The sequence below is a fragment of the Mauremys reevesii genome, linkage group 13 (genome assembly GCF_016161935.1).
Source record: "Mauremys reevesii isolate NIE-2019 linkage group 13, ASM1616193v1, whole genome shotgun sequence".
In the NCBI taxonomy this organism is placed as follows: Eukaryota; Metazoa; Chordata; order Testudines; family Geoemydidae; genus Mauremys; species Mauremys reevesii.
This window is the reverse complement of record NC_052635.1, coordinates 4,383,285-4,404,316: the sequence shown is the minus strand read 5'-3', so window position 1 is coordinate 4,404,316 and position 21,032 is coordinate 4,383,285. Positions and strand designations below refer to the sequence as shown.

At 62.2% G+C, this 21,032-nt stretch overlaps 1 protein-coding gene across 2 annotated transcripts; it reads right to left on the bottom strand.

The window, feature by feature from the left end:
- Positions 1 to 584: 584 nt before the first annotated feature.
- On the bottom strand, positions 585 to 20,098 carry LRP10 (LDL receptor related protein 10). 2 transcript variants are annotated; one of them, XM_039499418.1, is made up of 7 exons: positions 19,515 to 20,098; positions 18,490 to 18,519; positions 17,667 to 17,811; positions 17,120 to 17,304; positions 4,794 to 5,634; positions 3,515 to 3,644; positions 585 to 3,348 (listed from the first exon to the last, which is right to left on the bottom strand). In XM_039499418.1, the coding sequence occupies exons 1-7, from the start codon at positions 19,561 to 19,563 to the stop codon at positions 2,866 to 2,868; spliced, it is 1,863 nt and encodes a 620-aa protein (XP_039355352.1). In that variant the 5' UTR covers positions 19,564 to 20,098; the 3' UTR covers positions 585 to 2,865. The 2 variants fall into 2 exon arrangements, with proteins under 2 accessions (XP_039355352.1, XP_039355353.1); XM_039499419.1 differs by having other exon boundaries at positions 586 to 3,348; positions 4,794 to 5,631; positions 19,515 to 20,094.
- Positions 20,099 to 21,032: the final 934 nt, after the last annotated feature.

Genomic DNA, 21,032 nt, shown 5'->3' with positions numbered 1-21,032 from the left:
GGGGATGGATGGATGGATAGATAGAGGGGGTGGACAGGGATGGATAGAGGGGGTGGACGGGGATGGCTAGAGGGGGTGGACGGGGATGGATGGATGGATAGATAGAGGGGGTGTATGGGGATAGATAGATAGAGGGGGTGGATGGGGATGGATGGATGGATAGATAGAGGGGGTGTATGGGGATAGATAGATAGAGGGGGTGGACGGGGATGGATAGATAGAGGGGGTGGACGGGGATGGATAGAGGGGGTGGACGGGGATGGATGGATGGATAGATAGAGGGGGTGGACGGGGATGGATGGATGGATAGATAGAGGGGTGGATGGATGGATGGATAGATAGAGGGGTGGATGGGGCTAGATAGACAGACAGCAGCTGTAATGGGATAGACGGGTGCAGGCAGCAGCAGGAGCCGCACGCGGGGCCCCCACAGCTGCAGTGGCCTCCGTTTCTCCACAGGGGGTGCTCTCCTAGTTAGCAGCAGTAGAAGGCTCTTACACTGTCACTCCCCCTGGCGGGTTCTTGCCCATTAAATGCCTGTTAGTCTGCTCAGAGCGGGAGGGAAACGCATCACAATGTTTTCTTGTTAAATGCATTTTTTCTTTAATTCTTACCAATAATGTGAACAGGGAAGAACAGGCAAAATTCTAACAAGAAATCTGATTGGCCTGGAGCCCCCAGGGCAAATATACCAAAAGAATCATGACCCTTGACCTGCCATCAAACCGCCAGCCTGGAAAACCCGCTGGTTCCGACATACCGAGAGAAATCGCTACACCAGAGATGGCTCCAATTTTCCACCTGGCCATTGCCTTTAAGAACCTTGTATTTTTTTACTGTCACAATATTGTGCAGTGTGAATTGTCACATTATTTTTACATAGGCAGATGATGAAATTTATTGGCTCTCTCTTTTTGCAAAATTATGGACGAACAAGCCAGTAACAATTTTCCATTTTGGCCATTGCCTTTAATATTTGATTTTTTGTCTGCCTCGTAAATGTTTTACGGCCAAGATTCTAATTTTGCAGCTATGTAGATTTTTAATCTTATTTTCCAGCTATTTCTCATTTTTAAATAAAACAAGTTCTTCAGAAAAACCTGGTTAAATTTTCGCCACCTGGCCATTACCCTTAAGAGTATTTTTTTTGTCTGCCACACAGATTTTTGCACTGTGTCTCTTCTGTTGCATACACTGATGCACCAACTTATCGTCTGTTTTCTCTTTTACCAAGTTCTCTACCAAAGCTGGTTAAACGTTTCCGTCTCACCGTTGTATTTCGCTGCTGAGCCATACAGGGAGTCAGGGCTGATGGTTACTGATTTGGGGCACAGATAAACCCACTTGGTTCTTGTATTTATGTTATTTGTTAATGGCCAGGCAAATCCTTTACACTGACACCCTGCACCTCGATTTTCTGGATTTTCTCCCTGGTTCCTCCCCTGCAAACACAATTGTGCAGAACGAACAAGCGAACAAGCAAACCGAATAAAACGTCACTCCAAAGAGTTGGTGGCTGGTTTTCTGATCCAAACTTTGCCTTTAAGAAGCTTTTTAAAACAACAACAAACCCAGCAACACAAAGACTCTGGGTTGAGAATCAAGTCCAGCTTTTCTCGCTGTGGAACTTGTGAAAACTCGGCTTCCGATATTGCGTTTAAAAACATAACTACAAAACCCCCCAAACCCTCTCGCGGTAGCTGGTTAAATGCTGTTGCCATTGCCTTTAAAAATCAGTTTAAATACAAATATTTGGTGCCAAGACTCACATGTTAATTTCCCCCACCCATAGACACACACGTTTCTTTTAATCGTATTTCTCACCTTCTTTACAAAAATGACACATATATATTAAAAAACTATCCAAAATGGCTGACAATCTTTCAGATTTAGTCATTGCCTTTAAGAATATATATCTATATTTGTATATATTTAACTGCCACGTATCTCTTTTGTCACTCAGAATCACTGTTCGATTTGTCAGCCAAATACAGACGCACATTGTCTCTTCTAAGTCATATTTTTAAAAAACAATCTCCTGAGGAGGTAAAATGGTCCTTACCTTTAAGAGTTTTCTTTTTTGACAGCCATGCAAATATTTTGCATGGAGAATCCCAGCCACAAACTCACCTATTCATTTTCTCTCAATTTCTCATTTTTTTGTTTCAATCAGAACCACATTTTAGCAAACAGGGATTAAATGTTGCTGATTTTGCCCATTGCCTTTAAAAGACCTTTTTTTTAACCTCCGCACACAAAAGCTTTGCTTACCGTAAAGATTCATTTATCAGGCACTGCAAAAAGAAATGTGCAAAGGTTCATTTTTCTAACCCAGGTATGAAAACATAATTGATCATAGAAAATTTAAACTAATAGAAGAGAAAAATTATTGCCAGCTGAGCCATCGCCTTTAAGAGTCTTTTTTAACTGCCATTTCTTTCCTCCTCTCATAGGGCTCCAGCACCTTTAAGATGTTCTTTAGAACAGCCACACAAAGACTTGTGAAGGGCACACCCCTTTGAAGAGCCTTTTTTGACTGCCACACACATATTTTTCCTTCCGGGCCGAGGCAGCTAGAACTGGCCGCAGGGGGGATGGGGGGCCACCCCGCCCCGCTCTCCGATTAGCATCTTAAAGGCAATGTCTGACAAAGCTCTTCCCTTGAAGAGCTTTTTTAACTGGCAGGCAATTTTTTTCTCTCTGCTCAGTTAGCGCTAAGTCCTTAAAGGCAATGTGCAATGGCAGTTTTTGACTGCCTCACAAATATGGCCAGCCCAGTTGGCCCCGGCTGGGGGCAGGGGTGGCTTAACCACTCTCCCCGTTGGCTGCTGGGTTCTTAAAGGCAATGGGGCCTGGCGGGGGCACTCAGGTGAGGAGGGGGTCGTCGTCCAGGGCCCCGGCAGGGGCGGAGGGCCGGGACTCAGCGAGGGGCAGCAGCAGCACGTCGTCCTCCCCCTCGGGGGAGGGTGGGAGGCTTGGGGGCTCCCCACGGCCCTCGGGAGAGGAGAAGAGGCACCCGCGGAGGGCCCCCATTACCCCCCTGGGCAGCCGCTGGGGGCCCGTGGGGGGCTCTGGCCCAGGGGGCGGGACTTTCTGCGGCAGGGGCGGGGCCTCATCGGGCCCACTGGCTGCCCCCCCTTCCTCCTGGTTGGTAGCGTCCGGCAGGGGCTGGGCTGGGGGGGCAGCAGGAGGGCGGGCGGCAGGGGCGGAGCGGGGCAGCAGCCCCCAGCGGCGTAGGCGGCGCAGCAGGCGGCGCAGGGGGCGGGGGGGGCGGCGGGCCCGGCGCCCCCCCACCGGCTCGTGCTGGAGCAGATGGAGCAGAGAGCGTAGATTCCCCAACAGCGACGTCTGCAACGAGAGGGGGGGGTCAGCATGGGAGGGAGGGAGTCCCCCACCCTCGGGGATCCAGGGTGAGGCTCAGGGGCTCTCTGTGGGGAGGGGGGCGGGTGGGTCGCTCGGTGGAGCCAGGCTTGTGGTGGCTGCGCTCAGTGGGGTGCGGGGGGATGCGTCTCACCTGCCCGGGGCTCTCGGTGGGGAAGTCCTCGAGGGGGGGGACCAGCCCCTGTGCGATGAGCTGCCCGTAGGACGGTGGCGCCTCCTGCTGGACCAGCTGGGCATCGCTGCGGGACAGGGGGGCAAAGAGGCTGCGGGGGGAGGGGGGAGCATGAGATGGCGACCGCTGGGCTTCCAACCCCCCCAGCCCTGGGTTCATCTGCCCCGATCCCACCTCTCCCCATAGCCCCACGCTCTGCCCCTACAGCCCTGTCTGTTGTCCAGGGCCCCGCCCCCACCCACACCTGACTGACACAGCATAGAGCTGGCAGGTGAGGCCCCGCCCCAGAGCCCCGCCCCCACCCCAGAGCCCCACCCATCTCCTAGCCCCGCCCCCATCCCAGAGCCCCACCCATCTCCTAGCCCCGGCCCCACCCCAGAGCCGCCCACCTGACTGACACAGCATAGAGCTGGCAGGTGAGGCCCCGCCCCAGAGCCCCGCCCCACCCAGAGCCCCACCCATCTCCTAGCCCCGCCCCATCCCAGAGCCCCACCCATCTCCTAGCCCGGCCCCCCCCCAGAGCCCCGCCCACACCTGACTGACACCGCATAGAGCTGGCAGGTGAGCCCGCCCCACCCCGCCCCACCCAGAGCCCCACCCATCTCCTAGCCCCGCCCCCATCCCAGAGCCCCACCCATCTCCTAGCCCGGCCCCACCCCAGAGCCCCGCCACACCTGACTGCACACAGCATAGAGCTGGCAGGTGAGGCCCCAGAGCCCGCCCCGCCCAGAGCCCCACCCATCTCTAGCCCGGCCCCCCCCCAGAGCCCCGCCCACACCTGACTGACACAGCATAGAGCTGGCAGGTGAGGCCCCGCCCCAGAGCCCCGGCCCCACCCCAGAGCCCCGCCCACACCTGACTGACACAGCATAGAGCTGGCAGGTGAGGCCCCGCCCCAGAGCCCCGCCCCCACCCCAGAGCCCCACCCATCTCCTAGCCCCGCCCCCATCCCAGAGCCCCACCCATCTCCTAGCCCGGCCCCACCCCAGAGCACCGCCCACACCTGACTGCACACAGCATAGAGCTGGCAGGTGAGGCCCCGCCCCAGAGCCCCGCCCCTGCCCCAGAGCCCCACCCATCTCCTAGCCCGGCCCCACCCCAGAGCCCCGCCCACACCTGACTGACACAGCATAGAGCTGGCAGGTGAGGCCCCGCCCAGAGCGCAGGTGAGGCCCGCCCCGCCCCGCCCAGAGCCCCACCCATCTCCTAGCCCCGGCCCCACCCCATGGCCTCACCCCACCTGTACTCCCGGCTGCGCACGGCGTAGAGGCGGCAGGTGCAGCCCAGCGCGATGACCAGCAGGAGGCCGCAGACCAGGCTGCCGATGGCCGCGGCTGCCACCACCTTGCGGGGCAGGGTGTAGGGGCAGGAGACCTCGTCGGAGGCGTCGGCGCAGTCGGGCTGCCCGTCGCAGCGCCAGGCCTCGTAGACGCAGCGCCCGTCCCCGCAGCGGAAGTTGCCGGGCTGGCAGCGCCAGCAGCCCCGCTCGTCCGCCCCGTCCGGGCACAGCGTCTGGTAATTGCACCGGTCAGCGGGTGCGTAGCAGGGGCCCCCGGCGCCATTGTGGCAAGGGTAGCTCCCTTCCGGGCAGCCTGGGCAGTGCTCCTCGTCCGCCCCGTCTGGGCAGTGCCAGATGCCGTCGCAGCGCTCCGCCTCACCATAGCACCGGGCCTCGTCCCCCCGGCCGCAGGGCCGCTGCCAGGGCACGCAGAACCCACGCACGTGGTAGGTGGCGTTGAAGCCGCGGCCCTGCAGGCCCTGCCAGGCCACCCACGCTCGGCTGGAGGGTGACTCCACCGCCACTGGCTGCCCGTTGCTGGCTGCATCCACGCGCCGCAGCAGCCGCGGCTCGGCCGACAGGTCTGGGTGATCCTCGTAGACCTCTAGGGAGTCGGTCGGAGCCAGGTCCAGCGTGGTGAAGAGCACAGTGAGGGGGCGGCTGTCGTGGGGGTCCAGGGCCCAGCGGCACCGGATGAGGGCTCCAGCGGGAACCCCAGGCCAGGCAGGCGGGGAGAAGACCCCATAGAAATCATCCAGTGTCAGGTTACAAGATGGAGGTGAGGCAGAGAGGAGGGGACCTGCTGGGATGAGAGAGAGAGTGAGACAGGGACGGGCCTTTTATATTCTCCCTCTTGTGGGGAAAAAACCCCTTTGTTCTTCTGTGCAAAATCACAGCAACAAGATGGAGTTTGTAGCCATCTGGGCAAGTCCCATGGCCATGAATGATTCAGCTTTTTGCAGGTCGACACCATTGTTTACATGTTAGTTTGAACGTTCCCAGGAAAGCTCAGCTGTGGATTGGCGTCTCCCAAAGTCCATCGCCAGTTCAGTGTTTCTTGACTGGGCACTTACTGAGAATAGTCCTTTCTCAAGAGACTGACCAGATGCTTCACTGGGGCTACTTAGAATCAAAACACATTGAGATACAAGTACAGAGCCAACATTCATAACTTCAAATGCAAAAATGACACACACTTACAGACAGCACAATCATAACTAGCAAATTACAACCTTCCCATAGACCTCCTTTGTACAAGATTTGGTGCAACCCTAGGACACTGGTTGCAACAATGATCTATATGGTCACAGTTCATGTCAATAACGTCACAGGATGGTTGGGTCATATGGGGATGGATAGATGGTTGGGTTGGGTTCTGTGGGGATGGGATGGATGGATGGATGGATGGATGGATGGATGGATGGTTGGGTTGTGTGGGGGATGGACAGATAGTTGCGTTGTGTGGGGCTGGATGGACGGACGGATGGTTGTGTGGGGATGGATGGTTGGCTCACGTCGGGTGGGGATGGATGGATGATTGGGTTCGATTATGCAGATGGATGGTTGGGTCGGGCAGGTGGAGACAGCTGGATGGTTGGGTCAGGTTGTGTGGGGATGGATGGATGATTGGCTTGGTTTGTGTGGGGATGGATGGTTGGGTCGGGCAGGTGGAGATGGATGGATGGTTGGGTTGGGTTGTGTGGGGATGGATGGTTGGGTTGGGTCATGTCAGGTGGGTATGGATGGATGGATGGTTGGGTCGGGCAGGTGGGGATGGATGGATGGTTGGTTGGTTGGGTCGGGCAGGTGGGGATGGATGGATGGTTGGTTGGGTCGGGCAGGTGGGGATGGATGGATGGTTGGTTGGGTCGGGCAGGTGGGGATGGATGGATGGTTGGTTGGTTGGGTCAGGCAGGTGGGGATGGACGGATGGTTGGGTTGGGCAGGTGGGGATGGACAGATGGTTCGGTTGGGCAGGTGGGGATGGATAGATGGATGGTTGGGTCGGGCAGGTGAGGATGGATGGATGGATGGTTGGCTCACGTCCGGTGGAAATGGATGGATGGTTGGGTCGGGCAGGTGGGGATGGATGGTTGGGTCGGGCAGGTGGGGATGGATGGTTGGGTCGGGCAGGTGGGGATGGATGGTTGGGTCGGGCAGGTGGGGATGGATGGATGGATGGTTGGGTCGGGCAGGTGAGGATGGATGGATGGTTGGCTCACGTCCGGTGGGGATGGATGGATGGATGGTTGGGTCGGGCAGGTGGGGATGGATGGATGGATGGTTGGGTCGGGCAGGTGGGGATGGATGGATGGATGGTTGGGTCGGGCAGGTGGGGATGGATGGATGGTTGGTTGGTTGGGTCGGGCAGGTGGGGATGGATGGATGGATGGTTGGTTGGGGCGGGCAGGCGGGGTTGGATGGATGGATGGTTGGTTGGGTCGGGCAGGTGGGGATGGATGGATGGTTGGTTGGTTGGGTCAGGCAGGTGGGGATGGACGGATGGTTGGGTTGGGCAGGTGGGAATGGACAGATGGTTCGGTTGGGCAGGTGGGGATGGATGGATGGATGGTTGGGTCGGGCAGGTGAGGATGGATGGTTGGCTCACGTCCGGTGGAAATGGATGGATGGTTGGGTCGGGCAGGTGGGGATGGATGGTTGGGTCGGGCAGGTGGGGATGGATGGTTGGGTCGGGCAGGTGGGGATGGATGGTTGGGTCGGGCAGGTGGGGATGGATGGATGGATGGTTGGGTCGGGCAGGTGAGGATGGATGGATGGTTGGCTCACGTCCGGTGGGGATGGATGGATGGTTGGGTGGGGCCGGGAGGGGGGGATGGATGGATGGATGGTTGGGTCGGGCAGGTGGGGATGGATGGATGGATGGTTGGGTCGGGCAGGTGGGGATGGATGGATGGTTGGTTGGTTGGGTCGGGCAGGTGGGGATGGATGGATGGATGGTTGGTTGGGTCGGGCAGGTGGGGATGGATGGATGGTTGGTTGGTTGGGTCAGGCAGGTGGGGATGGACGGATGGTTGGGTTGGGCAGGTGGGAATGGACAGATGGTTCGGTTGGGCAGGTGGGGATGGATGGATGGATGGTTGGGTCGGGCAGGTGAGGATGGATGGTTGGCTCACGTCCGGTGGAAATGGATGGATGGTTGGGTTGGGCAGGTGGGGATGGATGGTTGGGTCGGGCAGGTGGGGATGGATGGATGGATGGTTGGGTCGGGCAGGTGAGGATGGATGGATGGTTGGCTCACGTCCGGTGGAGATGGATGGATGGTTGGGTTGGGCAGGTGGGGATGGATGGATGGTTGGGTCGGGCAGGTGGGGATGGATGGATGGATGGTTGGGTCAGGCAGGTGGGGATGGATGGATGGATGGTTGGGTCGGGCAGGTGGGGATGGATGGATGGTTGGGTCGGGCAGCTGAGGATGGATGGTTGGTTGGGTCGGGCAGGTGGGGAGGGATGGATGGATGGTTGGGTCGGGCAGGTGGGGAGGGATGGATGGATGGTTGGGTCGGGCAGGTGGGGATGGATGGATGGATGGTTGGGCAGGTGGGGATGGATGGATGGATGGTTGGGTCGGGCAGGTGGGGATGGATGGATGGTTGGGTTGGGTCGGGCAGGTGGGGATGGATGGATAGATGGTTGGTTGGGTTGGGCAGGTGGGGATGGATGGATAGATGGTTGGTTGGGTTGGGCAGGTGGGGATGGATGGATGGATGGATGGTTGGGTCGGGCAGGTGAGGATGGATGGTTGGTTGGGTCGGGCAGGTGGGGATGGATGGATGGATGGTTGGGTCGGGCAGGTGGGGATGGATGGATGGATGGTTGGGTCGGGCAGGTGGGGATGGATGGATGGTTGGGTCGGGCAGGGGAGGATGGATGGATGGTTGGAGTCGGGCAGGTGGGGATGGATGGATGGTTGGGTTGTGTCGGGCAGGTGGGGATGGATGGATGGATGGTTGGGTCGGGCAGGTGGGGATGGATGGATGGATGGTTGGGTCGGGCAGGTGGGGATGGATGGATGGTTGGGTCGGGCAGGTGGGGATGGATGGATGGATGCTTGGGTCGGGCAGGTGGGAATGGTTGGATGGTTGGGTCGGGCAGCTGAGGATGGATGGTTGGTTGGGTTGGGAAGGTGGGGATGGATGGATGGATGGTTGGGTTGGGCAGGTGGGGATGGATGGATGGATGGTTGGGTCGGGCAGGTGGGGATGGATGGATGGTTGGGTTGGGTTGGGCAGGTGGGGATGGATGGATGGATGGTTGGTTGGGTTGGGCAGGTGGGGATGGATGGATGGATGGATGGATGGTTGGGTCGGGCAGGTGGGGATGGATGGATGGATGGATGGATGGTTGGGTCGGGCAGGTGAGGATGGATGGTTGGTTGGGTCGGGCAGGTGGGGATGGATGGATGGATGGTTGGGTCGGGCAGGTGGGGATGGATGGATGGTTGGGTCGGGCAGGTGGGGATGGATGGATGGTTGGGTTGTGTCCGGCAGGTGGGGATGGATGGATGGATGGTTCGGTCGGGAAGGTGGGGATGGATGGATGGATGGTTCGGTCGGGAAGGTGGGGATGGATGGATGGATGGTTGGGTTGGGCAGGTGGGGATGGATGGATGGTTGGGTTGGGGAGGTGGGGATGGATGGATGGATGGTTGGGTCGGGCAGGTGGGGATGGATGGATGGTTGGGTCGGGCAGGTGGGGATGGATGGATGGTCGGGTTGGGCAGGTGGGGATGGATGGATGGATGGTTGGGTCGGGCAGGTGGGGATGGATGGATGGTTGGGTCGGGCAGGTGGGGATGGATGGATGGATGGTTCGGTCGGGCAGGTGGGGATGGATGGATGGTTGGGTCGGGCAGGTGGGGATGGATGGATGGTTGGGTTGTGTCGGGCAGGTGGGGATGGATGGATGGATGGTTGGGTCGGGAAGGTGGGGATGGATGGATGGATGGATGGTTGGGTTGCACAGGTGGGGGTGGATGGATGGATGGATGGTTGGGTTGCGCAGGTGGGGGTGGATGGATGGTCGGGTTGGGCAGGTGGGGATGGATGGATGGATGGATGGTTGGGTCGGGCAGGTGGGGATGGATGGATGGTTGGGTCGGGCAGGTGGGGATGGATGGATGGATGGTTGGGTCGGGCAGGGGGGGATGGATGGATGGAGGGTTGGGTCGGGAAGGGGGGGATGGAGGGATGGTTGGGTTGGGGAGGTGGGGATGGATGGATGGTTGGGTGGGGCAGGTGGGGATGGATGGATGGATGGTTGGGTCGGGCAGGTGGGGATGGATGGATGGATGGTTGGGTCGGGCTGGGGGGGATGGATGGATGGATGGTTGGGTCGGGCAGGTGGGGATGGATGGATGGATGGTTGGGTCGGGCAGCTGAGGATGGATGGTTGGTTGGGTTGGGCAGGTGGGGATGGATGGATGGATGGTTGGTTGGGTTGGGCAGGTGGGGATGGATGGATGGATGGATGGTTGGGTCGGGCAGGTGGGGATGGATGGATGGTTGGAGTCGGGCAGGTGGGGATGGATGGATAGATGGTTGGAGTCGGGCAGGTGGGGATGGATGGATGGTTGGGTTGGTCAGGTGGGGATGGATGGATGGTTGGGTCGGGCAGGTGGGGATGGTTGGATGGTTGGGTCGGGCATCTGACGATGTATGGTTGGTTGGGTTGGGCATGTGGGGATGGATGGATGGATGGTTGGGTCGGGCAGGTGGGGATGGATGGATGGATGGATGGTTGGGTTGCACAGGTGGGGGTGGATGGATGGATGGATGGTTGGGTTGCGCAGGTGGGGATGGATGGATGGTCGGGTTGGGCAGGTGGGGATGGATGGATGGATGGATGGTTGGAGTCGGGCAGGTGGGGATGGATGGATGGATGGCTGGGTCGGGCAGCTGAGGATGGATGGTTGGTTGGGTCGGGCAGGTGGGGATGGATGGATGGATGGTTGGGTCGGGCAGGTGGGGATGGATGGATGGATGGTTGGGTCGGGCAGGTGGGGATGGATGGTTGGTTGGGTCGGGCAGGTGGGGATGGATGGATGGTTGGGTCGGGCAGGTGGGGATAGATGGATGGATGGTTGGGTCGGGCAGGTGAGGATGGATGGATGGATGTGTGGGTCGGCAGGTGGAGATGGACGGTTGGTTGGGTCGGGCAGGTGGGGATGGATGGATGGTTGGGTCGGGCAGGTGGGGATGGATGGATGGATGGTTGGGTCGGGCAGGTGAGGATGGATGGATGGATGGTTGGGTCGGGCAGGTGAGGATGGATGGTTGGTTGGGTCGGGCAGGTGGGGATGGATGGATGGATGGTTGGGTTGGGCAGGTGGGGATGGATGGATGGTTGGGTCGGGCAGGTGGGGATGGATGGATGGTTGGGTTGGGCAGGTGGGGATGGATGGATGGTTGGGTTGGGCAGGTGGGGATGGATGGATGGTTGGGTTGGGCAGGTGGGGATGGATGGATGGTTGGGTCGGGCAGGTGGGGATGGATGGATGGATGGTTGGGTCGGGCAGGTGGGGATGGATGGATGGATGGTTGGGTCGGGCAGGTGGGGATGGATGGATGGATGGGTAGGGTCGGTCGGGTGGGATGGATGGATGGATGGTTCGGTCGGGCCGGTGGGTATGGATGGATGGTTGGGGCAGGTGGGGATGGATGGATGGATGGTTGCAGGTGGGGATGGATGGATGGCAGGTGGGGATGGATGGATGGATGGATGGTTGGGTCGGGCAGGTGGGGATGGATGGATGGTTGGTTCGGGCAGGTGGGGATGGATGGATGGATGGTTGGGTCGGGCAGGTGGGGATGGATGGATGGATGGTTGGGTTGGGCAGGTGGGGATGGATGGATGGTTGGGTGGGGCAGGTGGGGATGGATGGATGGTTGGGTCGGGCAGGTGGGGATGGATGGATGGATGGTTGGGTCGGGCAGGTGGGGATGGATGGATGGATGGTTGGGTCGGGCAGGTGGGGATGGATGGATGGATGGTTGGGTCGGGCAGGTGGGGATGGATGGATGGATGGTTGGGTCGGGCAGCTGAGGATGGATGGTTGGTTGGGTTGGGCAGGTGGGGATGGATGGATGGATGGTTGGTTGGGTTGGGCAGGTGGGGATGGATGGATGGATGGATGGTTGGGTCGGGCAGGTGGGGATGGATGGATGGTTGGGTCGGGCAGGTGGGGATGGATGGATAGATGGTTGGGTCGGGCAGGTGGGGATGGATGGATGGTTGGGTTGGTCAGGTGGGGATGGATGGATGGTTGGGTCGGGCAGGTGGGAATGGTTGGATGGTTGGGTCGGGCAGCTGAGGATGGATGGTTGGTTGGGTTGGGCAGGTGGGGATGGATGGATGGATGGTTGGGTCGGGCAGGTGGGGATGGATGGATGGATGGATGGTTGGGTTGCACAGGTGGGGGTGGATGGATGGATGGATGGTTGGGTTGCGCAGGTGGGGGTGGATGGATGGTCGGGTTGGGCAGGTGGGGATGGATGGATGGATGGATGGTTGGGTCGGGCAGGTGGGGATGGATGGATGGATGGCTGGGTCGGGCAGCTGAGGATGGATGGTTGGTTGGGTCGGGCAGGTGGGGAGGGATGGATGGATGGTTGGGTCGGGCAGGTGGGGATGGATGGATGGATGGTTGGGTCGGGTAGGTGGGGATGGATGGATGGATGGTTGGGTCGGGCAGGTGGGGATGGATGGATGGTTGGGTCGGGCAGGTGGGGATGGATGGATGGATGGTTGGGTCGGGCAGGTGAGGATGGATGGATGGTTGTCTCACGTCCGGTGGAGATGGATGGATGGTTGGGTTGGGCAGGTGGGGATGGATGGTTGGGTCGGGCAGGTGGGGATGGATGGATGGTTGGGTCGGGCAGGTGGGGATGGATGGATGGATGGTTGGGTCGGGCAGGTAAGGATGGATGGTTGGTTGGGTCGGGCAGGTGGGGATGGATGGATGGATGGTTGGGTTGGGCAGGTGGGGATGGATGGATGGTTGGGTTGGGCAGGTGGGGATGGATGGATGGTTGGGTCGGGCAGGTGGGGATGGATGGATGGTTGGGTTGGGCAGGTGGGGATGGATGGATGGTTGGGTTGGGCAGGTGGGGATGGATGGATGGTTGGGTCGGGCAGGTGGGGATGGATGGATGGATGGTTCGGTCGGGGAGGTGGGGATGGATGGATGGATGGTTTGGTCGGGAAGGTGGGGATGGATGGATGGTTGGGTTGGGAAGCTCGGGATTGATGCATGGTTGGGTCGGGCAGGTGGGGATGGATGGATGGATGGTTGGGTCGGGCAGGTGGGGATGGATGGATGGTTGGTCGGGCAGGTGGGTTGGGATGGATGGTCGGGTTGGGCAGGTGGGGATGGATGGATGGATGGTTGGGTAGGGCAGGTGGGGATGGATGGATGGTTTGGTCGGGCAGGTGAGGAAGGATGGATGGCTGGTTGGGTCGGGCAGGTGGGTATGGATGGATGGATGGTTGGGTCGGGCAGGTGGGGATGGATGGATGGTTGGAGTCGGGCAGGTGGGGATGGATGGATGGATGGTTGGGTCGGGCAGGTGGGGATGGATGGATGGATGGTTGGGTCGGGCAGGTGGGGATGGATGGATGGTTGGGTCGGGCAGGTGGGGATGGATGGATGGTCGGGTCGGGCAGGTGGGGATGGATGGATGGATGGTTGGGTCGGGCAGGTGGGGATGGATGGATGGTTCGGTCGGGCAGGTGGGGATGGATGGATGGATGGTTGGGTCGGGCAGGTGGGGATGGATGGATGGTTGGGTCGGGCAGGTGGGGATGGATGGATGGTTGGGTTGTGTCGGGCAGGTGGGGATGGAGGGATGGAGGGTTGGGCGGGGAGGGTGGGGATGGATGGATGGATGGATGGTTGGGTCGGGAAGGTGGGGATGGATGGATGGTTGGGTTGCGCAGGTGGGGGTGGATGGATGGTCGGGTTGGGCAGGTGGGGATGGATGGATGGATGGTTGGGTCGGGCAGGTGAGGATGGATGGATGGATGGTTGGGTCGGGCAGGTGAGGATGGATGGATGGATGGTTGGGTCGGGCAGGTGGGGATGGATGGATGGTTGGGTCGGGCAGGTGGGGATGGATGGATGGATGGTTGGGTCGGGCAGGTGGGGAGGGATGGATGGTTGGGTCGGGCAGGTGGGGATGGATGGATGGTTGGGTTGGGCAGGTGGGGATGGATGGATGGTTGGGTTGGGTTGGGCAGGTGGGGATGGATGGATGGATGGTTGGGTCGGGCAGGTGGGGATGGATGGATGGATGGTTGGGTCGGGCAGGTGGGGATGGATGGATGGATGGTTGGGTCGGGCAGGTGGGGATGGATGGATGGATGGTTGTCTCGGACAGCTGAGGATGGATGGTTGGTTGGGTCGGGCAGGTGGGGATGGATGGATGGATGGATGGATGGTTGGGTCGGGCAGGTGGGGATGGATGGATGGATGGTCGGGTTGGGCAGGTGGGGATGGATGGATGGATGGTTGGGTCGGGCAGGTGGAGATGGATGGATGGATGGATGGATGGATGGTCGGGTTGGGCAGGTGGGGATGGATGGATGGATGGTTGGGTCGGGCAGGTGGAGATGGATGGATGGTTGGGTCGGGCAGGTGGGGATGGATGGATAGATGGTTGGGTCGGGCAGGTGGGGATGGATGGATGGTTGGGTTGGTCAGGTGGGGATGGATGGATGGTTGGGTCGGGCAGGTGGGAATGGTTGGATGGTTGGGTCGGGCAGCTGAGGATGGATGGTTGGTTGGGTTGGGCAGGTGGGGATGGATGGATGGATGGTTGGGTCGGGCAGGTGGGGATGGATGGATGGATGGATGGTTGGGTCGGGAAGGTGGGGATGGATGGATGGTTGGGTCGGGAAGGTGGGGATGGATGGATGGATGGTTGGGTCGGGCAGGTGGGGATGGATGGATGGTTGGGTCGGGCAGGTGGGGATGGATGGATGGTTGGGTCGGGCAGGTGGGGATGGATGGATGGATGGTTGGGTCGGGCAGGTGGGGATGGATGGATGGTTGGGTTGGGTCGGGCAGGTGGGGATGGATGGATGGATGGTTCGGTCGGGCAGGTGGGGATGGATGGATGGATGGTTCGGTCGGGAAGGTGGGGATGGATGGATGGATGGTTGGGTTGGGTTGGGCAGGTGGGGATGGATGGATGGATGGATGGTTGGGTTGGGCAGGTGGGGATGGATGGATGGTTGGGTTGGGTCGGGCAGTGGGGATGGATGGATGGATGGTTCGGTCGGGCAGGTGGGGATGGATGGATGGATGGTTGGGTTGGGCAGGTGGGGATGGATGGATGGATGGTTGGGTTGGGCAGGTGGGGATGGATGGATGGTTGGGTCGGGAAGGTGGGGATGGATGGATGGATGGATGGTTGGGTCGGGCAGGTGGGGATGGATGGATGGTAGGGAAGGGCAGGTGGGGATGGATGGATGGTGGGGTTGGGCTGGTGGGGTTGGATGGATGGATTGTTGGGTCGGGCAGGTGGGGATGGATGGATGGTTGGGTTGGGTCGGGCAGGTGGGGATGGATGGATGGATGGTTCGGTCGGGCAGGTGGGGATGGATGGATGGATGGTTCGGTCGGGCAGGTGGGGATGGATGGATGGATGGATGGTTGGGTTGGGCAGGTGGGGATGGATGGATGGTTGGGTCGGGAAGGTGGGGATGGATGGATGGATGGTTGGGTCGGGCAGTTGGGTATGGATGGATGCTTGGGTCGGGCAGGTGGGGATGGATGGATGGTCGGGTTGGGCAGGTGGGGATGGATGGATGGATGGTTGGGTCGGGCAGGTGGGGATGGATGGATGGTTGGGTTGGGTCGGGCAGGTGGGGATGGATGGATGGATGGTTCGATCGGGCAGGTGGGGATGGATGGATGGATGGTTCGGTCGGGAAGGTGGGGATGGATGGATGGATGGTTGGGTTGGGCAGGTGGGGATGGATGGATGGTTGGGTTGGGAAGGTGGGGATGGATGGATGGATGGATGGATGGATGGTCGGGTAGGGCAGGTGGGGAAGGATGGATGGATGGTTGGGTCGGGCAGGTGGGGATGGATGGATGGTCGGGTTGGGCAGGTGGGGATGGATGGATGGATGGTTGGGTCGGGCAGGTGGGGATGGATGGATGGTTGGTTGGGTCGGGCAGGTGGGGATGGATGGATGGTTGGGTCGGGCAGGTGGGGATGGATGGATGGTTGGGTCGGGAAGGTGGGGATGGATGGATGGTTGGGTTGGGCAGGTGGGGATGGATGGATGGTTGGTTCGGGCAGGTGGGGATGGATGGATGGTCGGGTCGGGCAGGTGGGGATGGATTGATGGATGGTTGGGTCGGGCAGGTGGGGATGGATGGTTGGTTGGGTCGGGCAGGTGGGGATGGATGGATGGATGGTTGGGTCAGGCAGGTGGGGATGGATGGATGATTTGGTTGGGCAGGTGGGGATGGATGGATGGTTCGGTCGGGCAGGTGGGGATGGATGGATGGTTCGGTCGGGCAGGTGGGGATGGATGGATGGTTGGGTCGGGCAGGTGGGGCAGGTGGGGAGGGATGGATGGATGGATGGATGGATGGTTGGGTCGGGCAGGTGAGGATGGATGGATGGATGGTTGGGTCAGGCAGGTGGGGATGGATGGATGATTGGGTTGGGCAGGTGGGGATGGATGGATGGTTCGGTCGGGCAGGTGGGGATGGATGGATGGTCGGGTCGGGCAGGTGGGGATGGATGGATGGATGGTTGGGTCGGGCAGGTGGGGATGGATGGTTGGTTGGGTCGGGCAGGTGGGGATGGATGGATGGTAGGGTCGGGCAGGGGGGGATGGGTGGATGGATGGTTCGGTCGGGCAGGTGGGGATGGATGGATGGTTGGGTCGGGCAGGTGGGGATGGATGGATGGATGGTTGGGTCGGGCAGGTGGGGATGGATGGTTGGTTGGGTCGGGCAGGTGGGGATGGATGGATGGATGGTTGGGTCGGGCAGGTGGGGATGGATGGATGGTTGGGTCGGGCAGGTGGGGATGGATGGATGGATGGTTGGGTGGGGCAGGTGGGGAGGGATGGATGGATGGATGGATGGTTGGATGGATGGTTGGGTCGGGCAGGTGAGGATGGATGGTTGGTTGGGTTGGGTCGCATATGGATGAGCGGAAGGGGCACACTGGGGTGGAGAGGTAGACTGACCACTTGTGTTCCCCCTCCCAGGTGCAACCCCGCCCCGTTCTCCAGCCAGGCCCCACCTCTCTTGTAGCGGAGCTGGAATCCTCCTGCCATCGTCCAGCGGTGCCCATAGCTCAGGGTGACGTTGGTGCCGCGGTATTGCAGGGGGGCGGGGAGCCGGGAGCCGCACAGGGCCTGCTCGGGGTAGGAGTGAGCCCACACGGAGAGTCTGGCCTCCCCGCACGCCAGCTGGAACCGCTCGAAGCTGCAGAAAGGAGACAGGTGATGGGCAGGGGCCTCTCCCCTCTGGGGGGTCGGCTCCCATCTGGGCGCAGGGGGACAGGGACTGGGGCCTTTCCCCTCCAAGGGCTGCCGGCTCCCTTCCAGACACAGGGCGGGGGAGGGGAGGGAGGTTAATTGGGATCATTACTGCTTTGGCTCTTCTCTGGGGCGGAGCAGGATGTGGTGGCCGGTGAGTGATGAGAGGACTGAGGGGTGGGGGCAGGAGGCGGGGGCAGAGGGGTGGTCGGGGAGGGCAGAGGGGGCGGGGCAGGAGGCGGGGGGCAGAGGGGGTGGTCGGGGAGGGCAGAGGGGGCGGGGGGGCACAGGGTACGTGGGGTCTCTTACCTGATGGTCACCACGTCCTCGGGGCCCCCCAGGATGACCCAGGTGCAGTTGCTGTTGCCGGGCCGGACGCGGCCGCGCCGGGGGGGGAAGCTGCGAATCACCCCCTGGCTCTCCCCCCGCACCTCCAGGGGTGCCCGGCAGGTGGCTGGGGAGGAGCAGGGGGGATGCAGAGGTCAGCGCTGGATCCCCCCCGTGTCCCCCCCTACACCCAGCCCCCCAAGCACAGAGCTACCCCACCCAGAGAGCTCCAATCCCCACCCTGCCCTCCCCCCTCTCCCACCAGCCCCTGCCCTTCCCCCTCTCCCACCAGCCCCCTGCCCCCAATCCCAGCCCTCCCCCCTCTCCCACCACCCCCTGCCCTCCCCCCTCTCCCACCACCCCTGCCCTCCCCCTCTCCCACCAGCCCCTGCCCTTCCCCTCCCACCACCCCTGCCCTCCCCTCTCCCACCAGCCCCTGCCCTTCCCCTCTCCCACCACCCCTGCCCCAATCCCAGCCCTTCCCCTCTCCCACCACTCCCTGCCCTTCCCCTCTCCCACCAGCCCCTGCCCCAATCCCAGCCCTCCCCTCTCCCACCAGCCCCTGCCCTTCCCCTCCCACCACCCTGCCCTCCCCTCTCCCACCAGCCCTGCCCTTCCCCTCCCTCCCCACAGCCCCTGCCCTTCCCCCTCTCCCACCAGCCCCCTGCACCCCAAATCCCCCTCCCCTCCCTGCACCAGCCCCCCAACTGTTGTCCTTTCCCCCCCCCCAGGCTCTGCACCCCAGTCCCACTCTCTCCACCCCCGAGAACCCTCCTCTCACACTCGGCCTCACCCCCACACTCACCCGAGTCTCTTTCAGTGTAGGAAGCAGCTTCTGGGAAAATAAACTGGCATAAGAAGAAAAGTGGGAGCCCAGGGCTGGGGCAGGGGCTGCCGGTCGGGCGTGTGGGGCACCGGCAGGGCGGGGGGGGCAGGGGCTGCGGGTTGGGAGTGAGAGGCACCGGCAGGGGGGGGGCAGGGGCTGCGGGTCGGGAGTGAGGGCACTGGCAGGGCTGGGGCGGGGCTGGGGGTCGGGAGTGAGGGGCACCGGCAGGGCGGGGGGGGCTGCGGGTCGGGAGGGAGGGGCGCCGGCATGGCGGGGGCAGGGGCTGCAGGTCGGGAGTGAGGGGCACCGGCAGGCTGGGGGCAGGGGCTGCGGGTCGGGAGTGGGGGCACCGGCGGGGCAGGGGCTGCGGGTCGGGAGTGAGGGCACCGGCAGGGCTGGGGGCAGGGGCTGCGGGTCGGGAGTGAGGGGCACCGGCAGGGCGGGGGGGGGGGGCGGGGCTGCGGGTCGGGAGTGAGGGCACCGGCATGGCGGGGGCGGGGCTGCAGGTCGGGAGTGAGGGGCACCGGCAGGGCTGGGGGCGGGGCTGCGGGTCGGGAGTGAGGGGCACCGGCAGGGCTGGGGGGCAGGGCTGCGGGTCGGGAGTGAGGGGCACCGGCAGGCTGGGGCAGGGCTGCGGGTCGGGAGTGAGGGGCACCGGCAGGGCTGGGGGCGGGGCTGCGGGTCGGGAGTGAGGGGCACCGGCAGGGCTGGGGGCAGGGCTGCGGGTCGGGAGTGAGGGGCACCGGCAGGGCGGGGGCAGGGGCTGCGGGTCGGGAGTGAGGGGCACCGGCAGGGCAGGGGCTGCGGGTCGGGGTGAGGGCACCGGCAGGGCGGGGCCTGCGGGTCGGGAGTGAGGGGCACCGGCAGGGCTGGGGGCAGGGGCTGCGGGTCGGGAGTGAGGGGCACCGGCAGGGCTGGGGGGGGCTGCGGGTCGGGAGTGCGGGGCACCGGCGGGGGGGGGCGGGGGCTGCGGGTCGGGAGTGAGGGGCACCAGCATCTCTTACCCCCGAGCAGTCCAAGCAGCAGGATCCAGGCGGCCCCGGGCGGTGACATTTCCTGGTTTGGTTTTGCCCCCAGAGGTCCCGCGGTGGGGAAGGGTCGCTGGGCGGATTCCCCTCCCCCCTAGCACCCGCACCCCCCGAGTTCCCCGCGCCCGGCTCTGGAGGGCCCCGATCCCCCGACTTCCGCCCGGGGGGGCGGGGATTCGTGCGGGGGGGTCGGTCCTTCACCCCCTCCCCCAGCCGGGCTGGTTCCTTCCCTCCTTCCGCCCCCCCCGCTCCGTGTCGCTCCCGAGCCTAGAACCCCCCCGCTCCGTGTCGCTCCCGAGCCTAGAACCCCCCCGCCCCTCGCGCGTCTCCTTCGCTGGTAACTTTGTTTCCGTCTTTCGCTTCCTGGCTTGCAACTTTCCGGGTCACGTGAGCCCCTGGGCTCCCCCCCCTTCGGGCGCCTCCCCTGCACCCTGCCGTGCCCCCGCCCAGGGGCCCTCGTTCGGCGGGGGGGGCACGTCTGTGTCGGTCGCTAGGAGAGTCTATCGCAGCCGGGGGGGGCTGCCCCCCTTCCCCTATAGCCAATGACGCCCCTGGCCCTTTAACTCGCCCCTCCCCCTCGCGGCGCTGGGTCTTGGGGTTCAGGCGGGAGGTGCCCCCCCCGCCCCCGGGCAAAGGTCTCTGTGCCCAGCCCCCGCCCCGGCAGGGCGCTGCTGCGCCTTGAAGAGACTTATGGGGGAGGGGGGGGTCTCCGAGCTGCGGCGCTACCACTTTGCTCAATTTCCTGTTTACACGGACTCCCGGCTCTGCGCCCCCTAGTGGCCACCTGAACAGCGGCTGGAAATGTTCGTAACTCACATTGCGGGGGGCTGGGGGGGCAGGAATTGCAGTTCCGGCCCTTGAAGAGCCTGGTATTGGGGGGTCCCAGAATTGTGGCACCGGCCCTTTAAGAGCCAACTCCCCCCCATCTCCACCCTATAGCCTCTGGCGCCACCCAGTGGCAGGAGGGGGAGATGGGGGCACCAGGACGGGTTGCCCCCCTCCCTCCACGCGTTCCCCATTCCCCCCCCCCACTGTCTGTCCTTTCATGCTGCTAAAGAAAACAGCCAAGGTCCGTGACCTGATTGGGGTGGGGGGTGCTGGGAGCCAGCCAGGACTGGGAGGGGAGTGAGGGCTAGTGGTTAGAGCGGCGGCTGGGAGCTAGGACTCCTGGGTTCTATCGCTGGCTCTGGGAGTGGAGCTGGGTCTAGTGGTTAGAGCGGCGGCTGGGAGCCAGGACTCCTGAGTTCGCTGTCTGACCCCAGCTGGGGTCGAGGCCTCGCTTAGCGAAATCAGAGGTGGCTGATTCAGCAGCCACAGGATCAAAGAACCAGAGGAACAAACCGATGGTGGGAAATGTGCTGATGAGAGAGACCCACATCCTGCCCCACAGCCCCCACTCCCGCCTGCACCAGCCCCCTCAGTCTGCCTGTCTTCAGCCACCACCCATATCTGCCTGGCGCCTCTGTAAGATCACCCCCAGACACCCCCTAATCT

Coding starts and splice junctions, on each gene's coding strand:
- LRP10 (XM_039499418.1), bottom strand. CDS start 19,563: ATGTCACCGCCCGGGGCCGCCTGGATCCTGCTGCTTGGACTGCTCGGG. Junction 17,305..17,666: donor GAGGACGTGGTGACCATCAG/GTAAGAGACCCC, acceptor TCCTTTCTGCAG/CTTCGAGCGGTTCCAGCTGG. Junction 3,645..4,793: donor GTGCGCAGCCGGGAGTACAG/GTGGGGTGAGGC, acceptor CTCCCCCCGCAG/CCTCTTTGCCCCCCTGTCCC.